This window comes from Rhagoletis zephyria, unplaced genomic scaffold (genome assembly GCF_001687245.7).
Source record: "Rhagoletis zephyria isolate East Lansing unplaced genomic scaffold, Rhagoletis_zephyria_1.1 Rzeph_scaffold_01830, whole genome shotgun sequence".
Lineage (NCBI taxonomy): Eukaryota > Metazoa > Arthropoda > Insecta > Diptera > Tephritidae > Rhagoletis > Rhagoletis zephyria.
In genome coordinates, this window is record NW_016158914.1 from 31,563 (window position 1) to 50,795 (window position 19,233).

Below are 19,233 nucleotides of genomic sequence, written 5' to 3' on the forward strand. Positions count from 1 at the left end.
GGATTGCATAAATTGCAAACACACAACAAGAAAATTCATGGGAAACAACATTTCCTATCGCTGCAAAATATGCAACGTCGAAACCCATGTATATATTTTGCAAAATAGCATAGCAAGATAATAGCGACCCTGTGCTAGTTGTTTTGTTGTTGGAATTGCTACATATTTCTCTCATTCCTCTCATCTCGCTCACCTAATTTTTTTTTGCTGTCTCTTGTTATTGTATTTGATACATAATTTCGCTGCTTGCTCCCCATGCATGCTACCACTTTGCAATGGGGTGTTCTCGTACTCTTCGAAATTTGGAATAGTATTTTTGCATTTCGTGCAATCCGTGCATCGTGCAAGACTTCGAGAATACCCCTATTGTGAAACGAATACAGAAGGTGGTGCTGATTGCGATACCGCTAACTCTCTCTTGAAAATTTTGACAGCTATATGACGTCATAGGAGATTATACATGTGCATATGCAAAACATATACATACATACTGATAGATCTCTCTCAGCTCCCCAGCAAACACAATCTCTAATGTCAGAGAAATTTGGATTTCTACATTAGATAACTAGGGTAATTCTCTAAACGTTTTCGATTCGATGACGACGTTAGAGAACTAAATTAAAATTCGAGAAAGAGAAACAACGCGAATTCAAATAAATGTACATAAACATGATTCAACAACTACAGGTTGTAGCAATCGTACAAAAACAACATTTACCGTTGGTATGAACTCCTTGTGTCATCAACATCTTCTTTATCTATTCATATTCGTATGTATATGTATACCCTGCATACCAGGATTTCATAGAATTCTGAAAGGTTTCACAGTTTTTTTAAAAATTTTCTTTAAGAAATCGTACAGAAATTTCTTTACTAGTTCTTGTCTACCGTTTCATATGTTTTTCTTTACAGATTTCTAAAAGAATCGTAACAAATTTCCGACACTCTTAAAGATTTCGGGAGCATTTGTTTGCAGGGTATATATATACGTATATGTGTATGGATACGCGGATATGTAAATAAAGCAAAACAGACGATAATTTGACACAAGCGTGCTCATAAGAAGAAGCATAGCCTGCGATCGCTATCACCTGTAATTGATGCGCCTTGGTACATAAATAAGCAATATTCAAAATGAATGAATCATAAATTATTTTTAAGTTCAAATAATTAACTATTATTTTATTTGCAAATACATTTCATTAATATTTTACAAACAAAACGTTTTATTTAATAAAGCAAAATAGCAGTTTGAAATTCGCATTCGAATCCTATTAGAGACTAATATTAGGTTCACATATAAGTCGATTATCCTCATTTTCGAGCTTAACTCCCTAATCTGTAATTAGAAAAAGCGATTAGCTATATAAAATTCGTCCCTTGTTAATCTGTAATTATAAAATAGTGTCAGATTTAACCGATAACTTTTCGGTGTCCATCCTAGTTTTATCGATTGTTTTTGCGAAGAAGAGGAGAAATGGCACATGTGAAAGTAAACAAAAATGGACGCTCGCAAGGAAAATAGGCTTGTAAAGGTATTTTTAATAACATGTTAAGTTAAAATATATTTATATTGCTTAATATAGCAGAAAAACTTGATCACGATGGCACAGAGAAGAAACATAACTTTTCCTTGAGAGGTGAGAATAACAAGCACAAAAAATTTGACGGCTAATAATCTTCGCTAATCTTCTTCGCTAAAACAATCGATGAAACTAAGATGGACACCGAAAAGTTATCGGTTAAATATGAGATTATTTTATAATTACAGATTAACAAGGGAGGAATTTTATATGGCTATCTCTTTTTCTAATTACAGATTAGGAAGTTAAGCTCGAAAATGAGGATAATCTACTTATATGTGAACCTAGTATTACCTGAGTAAACGGGGTGATTAAAAAACGAGCTTTGATTGAGATAATATTTATATGTGAACATACTTTAACACTACACCATTTCCAGTTGTAAATGGGAAAGCGTCAATTGTAAGTGAGAATAGTCAATTGTAAATGAGAAAGCGCCAATTGTCAATGCGATTAGTACATTTTAAATGGGAAAGCGTCAAATGAAAATTCGAAAGCGTCATTTGGAATGAGAAATAAAAGTAAATTAATTGCGTACTGCATATATGATGGAGATCCGTCATATTATTGGAGTATATACGTAGATAAGAAGTCAGGAAAATAAAGCTGGCCAATATTCGGATGAACACGATGTCGGTCGAATTCCGAAAAAAAACTTCACGAATGGCTTCCATGGAAATGCTTTATCTTTACAAGATATGCAAGTTGGGACATAATAAACTTGCATTTTTAATAATATCTAAATAATTTCTGAAAAAAACGAGTTTCTCATTTCTAAATGACGCTTTCGCAATTTCATTTGATGCTTTCTCATTTACAACTGGAAATAGTGTAGAATTCGATTGGAGAATAAATATTTTCTCGAGTCGAGAACCATGTCCCATTTTTGTTGAGATTGCTATTGAGTCTCGATCAAAAATTTTATTAGTCATAATTTGTGATAATTATCTGTCAAGAAACAATGCTTATGAATACATGAATTCAAATAAGGGATGTCAGTGACACAAATACATCAAGGTATTTCTTTGATTCGATGCATCGAAAATATGTTAGTAGCAAAATTTAAGCTTTGGTGTGAAATAGAAGTATAAATTTTGTGCAATATGTTTATTTGGTTTATTTGTATATGCATATGAAGCATATTTAACTGATGAAAACATAAACTGTTTTTAAATTGGATGTTTCCATCAATCTCATAGTATATAGTCTTATTTTAATATATAGTATATTTTAATTTTGCATTTTGCAGTTTTTATACAGCTAAATAGCACATAAATTTGGTAATTCACGTAGATATATCAATATTACGTTCAACATTTCGTTTAAAATGCCAGATTTCCTGCAAATACATTAGAATTTACAAAAGAAATTTCACTACTAATTGCCTACTTTGCGTACTTTTCTACAACCATTTTCGCACCATCATTCTTTCCCTTTCTACGTCCTTCGTAAATGCCTTTTGTAAGGGAGTGTCAAACCGCAGCTGTCAATAATTAGGAGTGTTCGCTATGCAAAAAATTTGTACAAGTTGATACCAATTGTTGCCAAATCGTGTTCGTTTAGCCAAAAGCCCAGTAAAACTTGCAAGGAGAGAGCACAATTTTGACATTTCATTTGGAGGGGAAGTAGCAAATTCGTGCTGGGAAAATTTTTGCCAGTAAGAATTTGCAAGCAGGATTGTAGCACACTGTTGCATTTTTGTCAACGTTAATCTGAATCAACAAGTTCATTAAATTTAAAAATTAACAATCTTGTTGTGATTGACTAATGAAAGAAGTATGAAATATTTGTTTATTCAATTAATTTAGACCATTCCAAACGTTTGAAAGGAACCCGGCTGAAAAAGTTGTATTCGTAATCGGAACGCACTCGACACCGCTGTCGATATAGGAAATTCGACAGTGACTTCCAAAAAGAAATTGAAGCGCATGTTGAAGAAAGTCAGAATAAGAAGAAATATACGTTTAGGTCCTGTTTTCAATTACTGAAATAATTTAAAAAATTTATTATGCTCGAAATGCAACCGTGGACGCCAGCTGGCAGTGAAGCTTGCAAATGTTTGCTAATTCCTGTTCGCGCAAAACTTAGTAAGTTTCTCTCTTTGGGAGAGTAAGGTACCTTATTCTCTGAATTTTGTTACTGGCTAATTCTTACTGGCAGTTGCATAGCGAACACTCCTATTATCTAACCTTGTATTATTGAATCATGTCATAGTCCTTCATGAACCAAAAAGACAAGATCACGACAGCAGAAGAGTGGCCCGTTATAATCGCACTTATGAAAAAAGTAGGGCGATTTTGACATAAGCCGTTTGTTTACATTTGTTCGTTGTTTACAATTTGGTGGTGGCTTTTTACTGCAATTTTCTTAATTTTCGCTTGTGACAACGTGTGCACACATAAGGTAAAGAATAATTTAACACAACGACATGATTTATAGGAGAATTTGCATAATAAAAATGATTATTCATGCGTTCAACAATTACGCGTTTTTTTTGTTCTCTTCGTTGTTTACTTCTTACAACAAAGATGGCGTCGAGATTTCAACAGCTAGAAAATAACTTTTTTCTTTCTTTCCTTAAGGCGTGATCTTGTGTCTTTCGTTCATGATAGTCCTTTGCTAGCGCGCTTTTTTGTTTACTTTCACATTTGACATTTCTCCTCTTCGCAAAAATAATCGATATAAGTAGGATAAACACCGAAAAGTTGTTGGTTTAACCTTGTTTTTTTTTTTTTTTTAATTACAGCTTGGGGAGCTAAACTCGAAAATGAGGGCAATGTCGTCATATGTACATTAGCGTAGTTTTATTCGTTGATAACACATTAGCATTTCTCAAAACAGAGTTTTACATTGAATGCTCATTTAAAGTAAAAAAATGGGATCTCCCAATCTTTTGACCGGATACTGTATGTGCATATGCATGTTTGTAGAAATATTTGCAAGTCAATTACTGACTCATATGCATATGGACATTTTCATCAGTTTGTATGTATGTAGGTCGATTCATAAATATTGTGACAAATAGATACACATGTATGTATGTATGTATGTATGCATTTGTAGACACGATAGTAAGTAACTACTAATTTTTTTTTAGCTTGTGCTGATAGCGATTGATAAACATGTAAAGATATACTTTAAGTGCATGTTTTAATAAGAAATGGCACAACCGAAAACAAAATCACGAACACGCACAATAACAACACTACACTGGACCCAAAAACTTTGCCAGCTGACCACAATAATACAAAATCTAAATGAGTATATTTTACTTTATTTTGTTTTCACTCGAGCAATCGTAGAAAACAAACTTAATTATTACCACACATTTGGAAAACCAATATACAACTGGAAAACAACAAATGAGTGAACTACTTCAGCACTTGTTAAATGAGTTTTTGTTGCTGATGTGCGCCAAAATTGCCACTAACGGCGGCGGCGTAAAACAACGGCGGTGTTTTGTTCAATCTCTACAGCCACAGTTTAATATTTCAGGGTTGCACTCGATGTTTTCACTTAAAGTATGTTTACACATATATAAAATCCCAATCAAAGCTCGTTTTTTAATCACCCTGCGTACACAGGCAATTCCCAGATTATTAGCTGTCAAATTTGTTTTGCTTATTATTCTCACATCTCAAGGCAAAGTTAAGTTAAGTTTATTTTCTATGCCACCTGGATCACTTTTTTCTGCTATATTAAGCAATTTATCTCTATTTAAACTTCATATTTTATTGAAAATACTTTTATAAACCTCTTTTTCTTGCTAGCGCCCATTTTCGAAAATTCATTTCTGCCAGCCGAAAGTATCAAAATGGGGCATGTGAACATAAAATTATCGAAGTATCAAATCTTACAATTTAGAAAAAAATGTATCAATAATGATACAATAGTATCAAAACGGCAACGTTGATTGCAATGCTATAGCTTTGTTTCTTAACAGATAATTATCACTAATTTCTGCTGGAAAGCGTTTCTTAACGAAAAAATTTAGCAGAACCTAGCACCTCTCTCTCGTTCTTACGCTCTTCTTTATTTGGTTCTCCTGCTAATTTCTGCTAGTAAAATTTTTACTATCAGAAACTAGCAGCTATCAAAATAGATAAACAAAAATTCGCGCCATATATTTTCAATAGTCAAATACACCGATCAGCTGATTATTTGCTAGTTTCTGCTAGTATTGCGTTTCTTTACTTTTTCGTTATTTCGATCTCTGTGAGCGTAATTGTTTCAAATTTCTCATTCTTCTTCTTTCTGATAATTATCTGCTAGAAAAGAAAAGAAACAAAGCCTATGTATAAGCGACACGTTATTTGTTTAACATAATTATGTATGTCCACAAATAACTGAATAGATTCTTGGATGATTATTGTTTTTGTAATGTGTTTTGTTATTTGTTTATGTTTTTCTTTTGTTATTATTAAAGGTAGTTTTGCATTAGGGAATCGGCATCGGCATCCGCCGAAAATTGAGAATCGGTCGGACTCTAGTTTTCTTTGCTTTGTTTACTTCTCTTTCGTTTTCCAATGAAACAAGGTGGCGTAGAACCCAAGAATGATAGAATACAAGATTGCGCATTCCCGACAGCGATGGCATTTGCTGGTAAAAAGCAAGGCGCATCAATACAAGATGGTGTTGATTGATCAGCTGGTTGGATATTTTTGTCTCTACACTAGTACAGGAGAATGTCATCCAAGACGAAGCGGCGAAACTTTAGGATGTCAACAAAAGAAAATGATGAAAATTATCTCCTATTCCCTTTCGTTTTGACATCCTTCTGTACCAGTTTGATGAAATTGATTACTTGTTAAATTATTGTCTTATGTGACTAATAGTATGGTACGTACGACAAAATCACACCAATCCTTACAATAGATAGTCGTTTGTGCTACGGCAACTCTTATTGAAAAATTTGTTAATATTTTGTTGATTTTTGTTCATTAATTTAAAACTCAGGTGTATTAGAATCAAATTTTTGCGTACAAGCAAAAAATAATTTCAACAATTTCATCCGTATGCCTACTTGCTGTGTGCGTTATTTGAAAATGTAACGTAGTTTTATACTTTAAATAGTATGTACAATCAAGCATTAAATTTTGGTAAGAAACAACTGTACAGATTTGAGAAATTGTGACTGATTGTTTAACATCGATTTCCCAAACCCTGCCGAAAGTAACATTCGACAATCTTTTACCCAGGTGACGATATTACTCGACTTCAGTTTGTATGTGAAACCGTCCCATAATGTTTTCCAAAGTAAAGTAGCTGTTAGACGTGGCAAGTGCATGTCCTTTTCAAAAGTCTGTCAAAGTCAAGAGTTTCCTAAACAGAAGGCAGTTTTTATTTCTGAAAATCAATTTTTCCGATACTACTTTTTGTCTGTTTACACGGTGAATGCAGACAAGTTCACTTTCAGTTATGTTGCCGTACATTTGTATGCTTATAACAAAATTAATGACCTGAAAAATTTACTAAACCTGCTAAAGTGTGCACAAAACTGTCATAAAATGTCAAACAGCCAATTTCACGAAAGCATTTTAAATTAAAAATGATTTAAGTTTTTTGAATTTTATATAAAAACTTACAGCAAATAAAAAATCATTTTCCATTTACAGGTCTATTCTGCGCTGATAACATAAATTTTGTAACCGGTAATTAAAGTGTCTGTCAATTTTTAAACCTTTTTCGCATTCTGTGCGCTCTTGTAACCGGTAAATTTGGTTACCATCTCATGAGCTGGTAACAAAATATTGCCCCGTGAAATATGCAACAAAAGAATTTCCACAAATCTCCATAGCTGAACTGCTGAATATTTTCACTGCATTACCAACGTACCTAGAATCTCGGTGACAAGAAGTGGTAACATTTTTTGGTAATACAATTTTCCGGCCACAAAATCTTCGGTAACCGGCCGTCTTCACGTGCTGGAAAATCTCGCTCCATGAACTTATAGGATTTTGCACGAACTTGCAGGAAGTTGCAGGAAAAAGGTTCCCGTACTCCGAAATCCTCCAAAATCCTGTAAATGAGAGCGACTTTTGGAGAGTTGTGTAGAGAATGAAGTTGCAAGATTTTACCCGAACTTTTTCTTCTGGTAAAATCATGAAAAGTGTCAAGCAATTACTGGTTGACGTTTTTACAGGAAAAATGTTTTTTTTGTTCCCGTACTTCTTGTTGTTACTCACCTTTTACTCTCACTACAGAGAGTAGTTTTGCTGTTTGACAGTTTTACAGGATTTTTCACGAAAAGTATTGGATCAGAGCTAATACATTCACAGAAACGGTACTAGACTTTCTCGTTTTGATTTGACATATATGGGTAGGGCCAAATAGCGCTGTTATTGAAGAAAAATAATTAAGGAAAAGAGCTGAATCAAAAAAAAAAAAAAATTCTTAGAAAATATTAAACGTATCCCAAGCCCAGAAAATTTAAGCACTACTTCCGATTCTAGTCTGTAGAAAATGTTCAATGGTTCAAAAAAAACACTCTATTTGGAAATTCATAAACGCTACCAAAATATTTTTATTTCTGAGAAAAAAAGAGACACGCATTTTTAATTTAACTTAATACGGAATACTCAATGAGTACCTTATATGGACAGGTATCGATACTTTAGGTCCGATATTTTTCAGGCATCAATAGTATCAATCAAAGTATCGATACCTGCATGGTATCGTTTCATCCCTAGCTGAAATACATTAAGGGCCGGTTACTCAATGTCTGGTTAACACTAATCGGGGGTTAAACATCGTTATCGACGACTTCGACTCCATGCATATAACAGGGAGTCGGTAACGTCGATAACTATGTCTAACCGGAGATTAGTGTTAACCAGACATTGAGTAACCGGCCCTAATACTTAAATACTCTATATCAGTAGAATAAATTCATTACACATATTTTTATATTTCATTCAACAATTTTCGAATTTTGTACAAATTCGCCAAAAATCGTGTCGCACGGCAACACTCGATCTGTTTGACAGCACTTGCAGCCAAAATGAAAATTGCTAGTACAGCACGAGAAGTTGCAATTATTTCTCGAAAGTTATATGCATAATTTCAGTTGCAGATACACCTTGCAATTTTTATTTCCGAAGTGATTTCTGCAAATCTGCAAAAAGGACTTTCGGGCTCCGTACACGGAAAAGTAGACTTTCAATTTCGCATTTTGACAAGCGATTGCATTGCCACGTCTCACCGCACCTTTAGTTTGGTAGTTTCGGTTGCAAATAGTTGCATTGAATTAGGACAATTAAGAAAAACCGAGTAATCAGTTCACACTCTATGCACATACATACATATCGCACACAATCTTCAAAAGAGACACAACTCAAAAATCAGACTCGAAAATATAACTGCTTATGGATCGTACAGATTCAGCGTAATTAATACAAAATCAGGTATAACAGTAGTTTTCTAGTTAGAGATCATAATCATGAAGAAAAAAATATTTGCATTAACTAGAGATAAACCCTAAGAATTGATTTATGCCAAAAAATCAACCTCTTTTTTTTTTGAGTTATGCCCCTCTTGAAGATAGTGTGCGATATGCACATAGTGAGTGTGCATGTATGCATGCCAAAATCTAATTTTACATATGGATATCTCTTCCATCATTCGCGTACATACATTCTGCATCTTGCGAAAGTAACTGCATATATAAGTAGATACAAATTTCCTTGGTAGGTCTGAAATTGCACTAAAGAGTTAGAAAATAACGAAAATAATTTTCAAAAACGTATAACGCTCAGTGCTTCAAAGATATATTTTGCGTTTGATTTTATTATTTATTTTAGGATTACTTACGCAATTATTTACGAAACAGAAATGGCATTGCCGGATGGACTTGCAAATAGCATGAAGAAATTTCAAGTAATATTTCAGAATATAAAATTCCGAGACTAAATTTATTAACTAATTATTTCTAGGCTCATAACGATCTTCCAGTTTTCTTAAAGGGAGGACCAGTAGACAAAGTATTGTTTGGTTTGACGGTTGGGCTTTGCGGCATAGGACTTGCAGGCATAGTCCAAATGATCTATGCATTGGGTTTCAAGAAGAAGTCGGCTTAAATAAATTTAGAAATGACTAGTTAAATAAACAATTAAATTAATCAAAATGAATCAAATAATCAAACTTTCACTAGTTAAGTAATTGAAAAGAAGTAGTGTATACTAATTGAGATGGATTACAAAATCGATTCTCGCAACTAAATTGTACAGCCAATCCCACAGGCCACAGGGGTTGAAATTCACTCGGAAGTGAATTGCAATTGTCAAGAATTTGCGATAACGATTGTTTCTGTAAACTTCTATTTTTAACCGACTTCACAAAAAGCAGAAGGTTATCAATTCGTCGGAATATTTTTTTTTTTGTAATCTATGTTACCGCATAATTTTGGACCACGTTAACCGATTTCTATAATTCTTTTTTTAAAGGAAAGGTGTTACCTCACAGGTGGTCCTATACTAGTTTGGTTTAAATCCGATCATTCGATTATGAACAAATTAACGATAATCCTAAATTTGTATATGAGAATTGAAGTGGGTTTGGTTTTTTGCTTAAAAATTACTTGTCATATATTCCAAAAAGTCTACTTGATAAGGAATTTTTTGGGAAAAACTTAAATTCCGCACATGGTTGCCACTCATAAAAAATTGTTTCAACAAAACCTCAAGAAAAGTTATCTAACATCAAGTTATACACATGTGCGCATATCTGTGTTCGTATGGAATAGTAGCTTATATCGAAAGGTATACGATTGCGAATGACTCACTGGCGCCGATCTGTTGAAGAGTTTTTGGCAAATAAACGTGCAAGAAATAGTTTCGATACCAGCAAGACAATATTCTTATTAAGTCTCATCTAAAAATTCCTTGTCATTTAGGGCCAGTTTTTCAGTGCCAGTTTAAACTTAGATTAAGTAAACTATATTAAATTGAACAGCTGGCTGACATTTGATTGGCTGATCTTAGTTTAAACCAGCCGGATCGGGCGTTTAAACTTATAGCGTTTTCTTTTCTCGAAAAAAATGTCACCGCTTATATGGCAACATTATCAGAGTGCAACATTTTAAGGAAAGAGCACGCAATATGCATGCGAAGATGCTGAGAAAACTTAATAGCCCCGGCACAGGGTAGAATAAATGCAACATTATTTCGAGAAAATAAAACGCTATTAGTTTAAACCACGGCCGTGCACTGAAAAACTTGCCCTTAGAGAATAAAGGGTATGCCGCATTATACTAAAGCCCGCTTCCCGACATAAGCTACTACTCCAAACCAACACAGATATATATATATGCACATATATAGATTTTGTTACCTTAATTCACAAAAAAAACAATAAATGAAATCTCGATCGGCGATCACTTGCTACTTTTTCTCATGAAACCTACTTCGAATCGTGGACATTTTTGGAGATCACAGAGTTGCTTTTAGCATTTAGACCCTTAATGCAGAGATGGAGTTGCATTTAGGTGACGAAATTTGTATGGATAAATGTAAATTTAGAGTAGCATTTAGAGCTAAATGCGACTGTGTTCAGAAATGCATCAAGCCAAAGCATCAGTTTCTTTTATTTCTAAACTATAATTGAATTATAGGGCTTTAAAATTACGTATAAAGCCTGGTTTTCATTAGCTCATATTTGACGTAAAAAGTTGTCATTATAATGAAAACGGGTTGTCATTTGGGGTCATTTGCGTTTGTTGTCATATATCGCACGCACGGTCATACAAAACAACATCCAAATGAAATCGGCCCTCGCCGCTGATGTGGCAGCATTTGACAATCAAAATGTATTTGCCAACATGTTGGCAATTTTGATTTCGTTTGCCATGGGAACAGCTGATTCTAGCTACAAGTAAAACACAAAAAAAACATAACATGTTAAACTTCAACTTTCTTATTTTTTATATGTTTAATACCACGGAAACTACTTGACTGATTAGAAAAGTATTGATGCCAATTCAAAGATAATGGCCCGTAGTCATAGTCAAAATAAAGTCGACTTTAAAGTTAGTTGCAGCTTTTTTGACAGATATCCCATTGAAAATTATGTCAAAAAGCTGCAACTAACTTTAAAGTCGACTTTATTTTGACTATGACTACGGGCCAATTTTAATAGCTTTTTTAGGACGTATTTATTATAACCATTTTTAAAACAAATTTTTGTTAAACGCTATTTAAAGAAAATATATATACAATTTCGATTTTTACCAACATGAATTACATTTTTGATTTGTCTATAGCTAAAAGGTCGGTATTCTACACTTTTTGTAAAAATTTAACAACACATTTGACATCAGTAATGAAAACGGAATGTCAATCACTGACACCGAAATTTGACGACAGTCTTTGACATGCACAGCGGTATCGACATTTGGTCAGTTTTTAAAATGTAATGAAAACGCATTTGACATCAATTGAACAGCTTTCAGATGAAGGTAGTTTTTGATGTCAGTGATTTTGACCTAATGAAAGCCAGCCTTAACAATATATTGGTAGACTTCGATTGTTGGAAGCTTTTGTCGCGTAAAATTAAAAAAAAAAAACNTTGAACAGCTTTCAGATGAAGGTAGTTTTTGATGTCAGTGATTTTGACCTAATGAAAGCCAGCCTTAACAATATATTGGTAGACTTCGATTGTTGGAAGCTTTTGTCGCGTAAAATTAAAAAAAAAAAACTCTAATTTTCTTTATTTTTTTCAACTTCAACCATCGCTTTAAACATTATACTGTTACTCGGTGGGGTTGACAACCTACCTGAAAAGTTTTGTTACATGTACATAAACTAAGATCACAGTGTTTGTTAAAAAGTTTTAGTCAGAAAAATTATAAGGTCTGTGAAGCAATCAACAAATAGGACTAGTGGAAATATGTGCTGTTTTATTTGATGTTATTTAAAATACGGTTTCTGTGTTTACCACTTAGATTTTTTTTTGGTCGCCAAACTAATTTGAGCGTACGGATTTTTCACCCACCACCTTTTGTCCGTGTACGCATTTTAGACTCTAAGCGTCTGGCAGCCCTGTGAGAGAGTTGCGTATCATGTCATCCTTGATGCTTGAATGCAAGTTCTTGATCGTGTATCTTCACAGTTAGGAATCATACCTAGTGTTTTTTGCAGTCACTGTATGAATATTGCCAAATTAGTTTATTGATGCGGATTCTCATTTGTTTTGGAAATTGGGATGATTGTGAAAAAAGTGTGAAAAATACTTGCTTAATTTTAATCTGTTAATAAATTAGCTGAAAATGTCTTGGGCTAAAAACTAAAGTATTGATTGCGCGCGGAAATTAGGAGAATATGGAGACAAATGATGAGGTTGTGGAAAGACAAAAGCTAGTTTCTAACGACATCGATGGCGAGGAGGACCATAACAACCTGTCGACCATACCACAATCAGATCCAATATCCGTAGCTTCTCCACCTTCCCCGACAGTGCCAAAAATTAATGTAATATAATAAGCTCAAGTGAAAAATAAAGCTGATTGCCTAATAATTTTTTTTGTAGATAAAAACCATGTCCAGTGGTGACACAACTCGTAGTAGAAATTCCGCTAGTTGTTCCATAGAGCGCACATCAGAAAAAGGACAACTAACGTCGGCTAAAGTTACATACGTAAATGAGCGTCGTCCACGACCGCATTTGCATGGAAGTGCAAGCGTAGGAGGTTGTAGCAATGATGAGCGGCTCGACTTTAAATCACGACCACGAAAGCTACTGAAAGGTAATTAAATTAGTTTTTATTTACCTTTAAAGTATCCTTGATGTACATTCACAGCCACTGTTAAATGCCATATGCTGGTGTTTTGCATATCTTATGAAGGAGCTTAAGCATACTACTATGTACTGTTTAAGTGTGCAATTCTGTTCATTTCAATGCATTGTTAATTTTTGTTTCAATCGATTTAATATTCATTTAGTTTCTTACATGTCTCCATTCCATTCTGCGTATTGTTTATTTTAGTTTAAATGCAGTATGTTTTAAAATTTGCACTAGCATTGACGTCAAATAGTAAGAAGTTTACTTTATATCTACACGTCCCCAAGCATTTTCACATATAAAATTTTCAAAAACTAGTGCTTATTCAAATCAATATCACTTCCTTAACTTAAAAAGTTTTATGTTATCAGACAAAAATGTAACAACTATGTATAGTTCCGTTCGAAATCAGCCAGCATTAAAATCAAGGGCGATACTTGGCAATACCAGAATTATTTCTATGCAATTCGCTACTTAATTGAGAGGATTTAAAAAAAAAATCTGGCTAAAACCCAAAAAAGTAAACCAGTCGCAAACTTGCAATTGTTTGCAGAAACAAGAAGAGGAGGACGATTTTATGCTCTGTATGTAAATAAAAATTAACTAATATGCAAATTGGACGTTCAATGTTCGCCAGGAGCATTTCATAAAGTCAAATTAAAACAATCGAAAAGTGTTCCGCTAGCTAAGGGTGAAACATTGCTAAGCCCGGTTTTTCGAATTTTACAAGAGACCAACTTCCAGAGCAAATATTTCTTCAAATATGTATGTATAGTAGCGTTCAAAATAATAGCAGCAAAATTCAAAATGATACTGCTGGCAACTTATCTTTATTTATTTATTGTTAATAATTTTAATTTAAAATATGGCCCGATCTACATCAGATACCACATAAATAAAAGCTTCAAAGCTTATACAAGTTTCAAAAAAAATTAATCAAACTTCGCATACCCAAAAATGTTTAAAGATCGAAATTTTGATGAATTTTTTTTTGAATTTTGCTATTTTTCTATGTCTGTGGTTAAAGCCTGAACAATATTTTTGCAGCTAAATAACAAAAAAAAAATGTATTTGTGAAGTCTTGTTTAAATCACTGTACATATGTACCACCTTTCTACAAAGGTCGGTAGTTTACCCCCCCACAAACCTAAAATATGTGAAATAATTACAGAAGTAAACTAGTTACGGTTTTGAATAAAGCAAAAAGTGAATTGGAACTGGAGAGATTTATTTTTTAAATACTAAGTTTTGCAATTACTTCGTAAAGAAGCAATGAACATTTTTACACTTTTGCATAAACCACGTTCCTGTGATCTATTACAGATCAAGGAATTATATCAATCTTTAAAAATGACGTCCATTAAGTTTCGTTATGTTTATTATTGTTATTATTATACTCGTATGAATTGCAGTTATATCCTTATAATGGATGTATGAATTTTTTAATTTGTTTTAAATTATTTATGTTTTTTGTTTTTAATTTACTTTTTTATTTAATATCGTTTGGACATTAAATATTCTCGAAAACGTAAATCACCACATTTAATAATTGTGCTGAAAGAGGCCGATGAAACATGCAGTAGCGATCATAGCATCAACAGCATCACAGTAGTAAGCAGCGAAATATTCCATAATAACAGCGATGGTATTACTGACAGCCAACAAATTTATAGCTCCGATGATAAAGGGGACCTGCGCATGCTACATGAGAAAACAATTGCCGACGATCCTTCTCCTTCTAATCTTAACACCAGCAATGGCGACAGTGGCTCTAGACTTGATAAATTTGATGAGCGTCCTATTAAGCATCACTCATTTGTCTCAGAAGTACCGGACGTGAAACACATGGAGCGAGCGCTTTTAGGCCTTCTGGACGATTTCCATTCCGGTAAACTAAAGGCTTTTGGTAGGTAGGTTGCATGCGATAAATTTTAAAACTCAAGTTATGTCCTGTTTAGGCTCCGGCTGCACGATGGAACAAATGACAAAAATACGTGAGCAACAGGAGAGCTTAGCTAAATTACACTTCGAATTGGCCGCTGCCGAGGAAGACTCCTTAGAAAATGTTAACGACTTGAATTCAGCTAAGGCACAGGAAAATATGTTACAACTAGTCCAACGACTGGAACAGTTATCAGTTTCAATTGAGCAGTTGCAAACAAGTCACACAGGACTCTGAAATATGTTTGAGCCCACAGCTATAATTATAAGCGGATCAGCACAATTTGTCCCTATGTTATGATGGAAGGTTTTCTAAAAATGTAGTCTGCTATAATTTTTATAAAAGAATATACCAGTCGTAATAAATTTTCACAAAGCTGGCATATAACTGATGTAGCATTTTTGCAGGGAAGTTTTAACACACGATATGGAAAATGTTTCATGAACAAATATTGGGTGTCGAAAAGTTTATAATGCAATAAATATAAATATTTGGTAGGACACCTATTTTTATAAACATTAGAAGTGACAAAATTACATACATATGTACATAACAACTCAACACTGCAGTGCCGGTGTGCAGTAATTGTCACGAAAATGTTCGAATCTAGAAACGATTATACATAGTTTCATGTAATGAAAGCAAACACCTCCTGGGAGACAAAAATAAGATTAAAAAAAATACTTCGTCAGAGCGACGTCGCAACGACGTCGTCTTCGCCCTGTGGCAAATTGGGTTGAAACTTGCGTAGCGGCATTTTCGTGGTTGCGCATGCGTTGGTGCGCTGCAGCAGAACTGTTACTTTAATGCGGGGTAGAAGCTGGAGCAATTTTTTGAGAAATTTTACCTCACCGCACTGCCTCTCTTGCCTTCAGACTGAGTTGTTCTCTTGGCAGAAATGTTCCAGTGTAAAACCGACCTATCGTAACTCATACTTACATACATATGTACTTGTTAAGCTTAAATCTTTGTGGTAGGATATTCATTTCATAAATAATCCATTCAATATAATAAATTTTGTTCTTGTATTACCTTCGACATTTTCCCAATAAGTGGAATGCGAAAAAACTTTTTTTGTATATCATATGTTTATTATATATATATATTTTAGGTATATATTTGCAATAATCTTTATATAGATTTAATATTTTTTATCTTGCATTATCTATGCTATATTTATAATAATAAACAAGTAATTATTCATATTCATCATAAATTGCATTTTTTTTTTTGTTTTTTTTTTTACACTTCGCCTTCAGTGTACCACCATTTCTACATGTATGTATATAGTAATAATTGTTTACAATACACCTCATACCATTATTAAATAATGCACATAGTTTAATTTTATTTATTTTTTCGTTTTCGTCTCACATACATATAAGTTTCAACATTGGTTTTTTTTTTATCGTCATCATATTCAACAGCTGTAAGTATAAGTATAATTTTCCAGTGCACCGCTCTGGACATGGAATTTCTCGTTTGTCTGCAGTAAGCAAAGTCCTTATATGTATGTATGTATATGTATGCCTTTTTGCGTCAATACTTTTTACTTTATTATTTATTATGCCAAGCATCACAAACACCAAACATTTATTTATTAAAAAAATATATGTATAACTCCTACACTTCAATCCTGTAAAATTGAAATTTGTTAGATATTTCATTCCTCTTTTCCAGCCTTCTAGTTTAGTGGCATCATCATTCCTTAGGGGAAAATGGAATTCGCTATTATGTATTTGTTTTCCACTAAATCGACTTCCACTTTGCTTGCGTTGTGCTATATAAATATGTATGTATGTATGTATGTATGTATGTATGTGTATATGTGTATTACATAGTATAATTGAGAATAAAAAAAAAAGTGAGAAATCTTTAAATCAATAGCCCGATGTGAAAATTGAATGTTTCATTTGCTGTGGCGTTACATCTTTGAAGCTAAATGCTGGAACTTAAAAATGTTTGGCTAATGCCACAGAAATCTCTTGGAAATGCATGTATGTATGTATGTATGTGCGTGTAAATAAGAATCTATATACTACATACTATGGCCCCTATTATGAGTTGCATTCGATTTTCGACTGTGGTCGAAAGTGCTGAGCGAACGAATTTTCATTTGGTATTATGGCGCTCATTCGATGAAGAATGTTTACAAATCGAGCAAACTAAATAGTGTGCTTATACATATTTATGTATGTAAATTTGTTCTAATTAAAATGAAGTAAAAAAGAAAGCAAGTTTATAAAAACGTGGTAAAATGAGTACAACGAAGTTCTGGGGTTCAACGATTCGTCAGAGGATGAGAGCTTAGTAAACTGGCCAAGAGTAGCAAATGTTTAAGAGAGTTTAAGTTTATTAGTCTTTCGAATATATTTTGATATAAAATATATATTTAAGAAATTTGTCTACAGATTCATTAAAAAGTTCCGACCATCTAAAGAGGCGTTTGTGAGCCAAATCTATTTAAAATATTTTAAAACTATCAACAGCGCTACGATTTTGTTCGCAGAGATCGCGCCACCAGAGTATTGGGATTTTCTTTCACAAGTAAAACCAGCCTTTCGCGCTTGTGTTTAGTATTCACGATGTTAGAACTGCATGAAATTAATAAAAATTGTTTAAAATTAGTGTCTAGCCGCCAAAATGTAAGAAAACAAATACAAAATCATACATTTTTCACAATTTTCTAACACTTCGCTACACCATCGAAAGCAAAATTCTGTTCGACAGAAAATTCGATACTCAACGAAAATTTCGACACGCTTGCATAGCTCATAATACGAATTTCACTTTCGAGCTTCGATCTTCGATAGCCAGCGAAGATCGAAAATCGAATGCAGCTCATAATAAGGGCCTATATATATGTAAATATGTTCCCATTTCTACTCATGCCACAAATATTACGAGCAACATCGAAAGTAAAAAAGTTAAAAGCGAATTGAATATACTTATTAGTTCTAAGTACTAAGATTGTATGTAAATGCCATTAAAAAAAAAGATACTTAATGTTCACAATGGTACACAATTTTCTGTATATAAGCGGATATTGCGGTTTTGCATATATTCCATTGAAAACTTTTAAATGCAAAAAAAATTTCGACTCCCTAAAAATACGGGATTCCGGTGCTAAGTCCAAAGATTAAGGCTTTATTTTCAATTTGTAGTGGCGTCTTACCCTTTAACCGCGAAATTTGTGACAGTCATTATTCTAAAGTTACGATAATTTGCTTTAAAGAGGAAGCTAAGGGGGCGACTGCGGGCGGCAGTATAACTATAGTAGCGATGCAGGGTCTGAGATAACATTACATATCGCAAGTAGCAACTTAAAACTTATTAGATTCATTTTTTTTTTTTTTTTTTTTTNAAATTTACCAAGTAATTAAATATCGCGGAATATGACAGCATTCGCTCTCAAAGACGAAAACGCTTATTATTGAACGCAAACGCCATTTTGATACTTTTTGATAGTATAAGCCAAGACACATTGAACAGGTAGTATCAGTAGAGCAGCTGATTTGATCTTTTTGAATTTAGTTAGTCTCGAAAATGTCAAATATTTTTAATTCCTTCTCACAAAAATTCTAAATTGTTAAAATTTGTCAAACCATTTTCCATACAAAACAACCGATTGAATAGCAGCTTTTGCTGCTTTCGCACAACTCAGCAGCACAACCGCTGATTACTAAGTCTTGCAAAGGATGGATCAATGCTTCGAGAGGCAAACAAATTTACTAAGAAAGAAAGTTGCAACAATTTGTATTTTTTATAATTTAAATTTTTTATTTTTTTTTTTTTGGATTTCACATGGCACGCTTGATTTAAAAGAAAAAAATCAGAACAGTTTTTGACACTTTCGATACCAGAAGCAACAACTAAGCTGTAGCATTAAAACTTGTTGGACATGCCTTGGTATAAGCTCTGGCACACAATTTGCT

The 19,233-nt window shown here is 33.4% G+C and overlaps 3 protein-coding genes and 1 long non-coding RNA gene across 12 annotated transcripts in view; 2 read left to right on the forward strand and 2 right to left on the reverse strand.

Annotated features, from left to right (window-relative positions):
• Myo31DF (Unconventional myosin ID) overlaps window positions 1–5,117 on the reverse strand; it is a 28,424-nt gene extending 23,307 nt beyond the window's left edge. For 2 of the 3 annotated variants that reach the window (XM_017619290.1, XM_017619288.1), the window contains exon 1: window positions 4,856–5,117. The gene's annotated coding sequence lies outside the window, so the exon portion shown is untranslated. The remainder of the gene's footprint in view (window positions 1–4,855) is intronic. The other variant, XM_017619289.1, reaches the window with a different exon arrangement.
• Window positions 5,118–9,154: 4,037 nt separating this feature from the next.
• On the forward strand, window positions 9,155–9,729 carry COX7AL2 (Cytochrome c oxidase subunit 7A-like 2). 2 transcript variants are annotated; one of them, XM_017619291.1, is made up of 3 exons: window positions 9,159–9,268; window positions 9,383–9,458; window positions 9,515–9,729. In XM_017619291.1, exons 1-3 carry the CDS (start codon window positions 9,162–9,164, stop codon window positions 9,656–9,658), a joined length of 327 nt encoding a protein of 108 aa, XP_017474780.1. In that variant the 5' UTR covers window positions 9,159–9,161; the 3' UTR covers window positions 9,659–9,729. The 2 variants fall into 2 exon arrangements, with proteins under 2 accessions (XP_017474781.1, XP_017474780.1); XM_017619292.1 differs by having other exon boundaries at window positions 9,155–9,458; window positions 9,515–9,715.
• A 2,962-nt stretch (window positions 9,730–12,691) lies between these two features.
• On the forward strand, window positions 12,692–15,923 carry LOC108365301 (coiled-coil domain-containing protein 28B). 6 transcript variants are annotated; one of them, XM_017619299.1, is made up of 4 exons: window positions 12,692–13,045; window positions 13,104–13,320; window positions 15,182–15,244; window positions 15,315–15,923. In XM_017619299.1, exons 1-4 carry the CDS (start codon window positions 12,896–12,898, stop codon window positions 15,533–15,535), a joined length of 651 nt encoding a protein of 216 aa, XP_017474788.1. In that variant the 5' UTR covers window positions 12,692–12,895; the 3' UTR covers window positions 15,536–15,923. The 6 variants fall into 6 exon arrangements, with proteins under 6 accessions (XP_017474788.1, XP_017474784.1, XP_017474789.1 ...); XM_017619295.1 differs by having other exon boundaries at window positions 12,693–13,045; window positions 14,918–15,244; XM_017619300.1 differs by having other exon boundaries at window positions 12,693–13,045; window positions 15,185–15,244.
• Window positions 15,924–18,355: 2,432 nt separating this feature from the next.
• On the reverse strand, window positions 18,356–18,817 carry LOC108365302 (uncharacterized). The gene is made up of 2 exons (XR_001847906.1): window positions 18,671–18,817; window positions 18,356–18,539 (listed from the first exon to the last, which is right to left on the reverse strand). It is a non-coding gene; the product is annotated as an uncharacterized LOC108365302 (long non-coding RNA).
• Between the last annotated feature and the right edge of the window lie 416 nt (window positions 18,818–19,233).

Coding starts and splice junctions, on each gene's coding strand:
- COX7AL2 (XM_017619291.1), top strand. CDS start 9,162: ATGCCAAAATCTAATTTTACATATGGATATCTCTTCCATCATTCGCGT. Junction 9,269..9,382: donor AGTAGATACAAATTTCCTTG/GTAGGTCTGAAA, acceptor TATTTATTTTAG/GATTACTTACGCAATTATTT. Junction 9,459..9,514: donor ATAGCATGAAGAAATTTCAA/GTAATATTTCAG, acceptor AATTATTTCTAG/GCTCATAACGATCTTCCAGT.
- LOC108365301 (XM_017619294.1), top strand. CDS start 12,896: ATGGAGACAAATGATGAGGTTGTGGAAAGACAAAAGCTAGTTTCTAAC. Junction 13,321..14,917: donor ACCACGAAAGCTACTGAAAG/GTAATTAAATTA, acceptor TTGTGCTGAAAG/AGGCCGATGAAACATGCAGT. Junction 15,263..15,314: donor CGGTAAACTAAAGGCTTTTG/GTAGGTAGGTTG, acceptor TGTCCTGTTTAG/GCTCCGGCTGCACGATGGAA.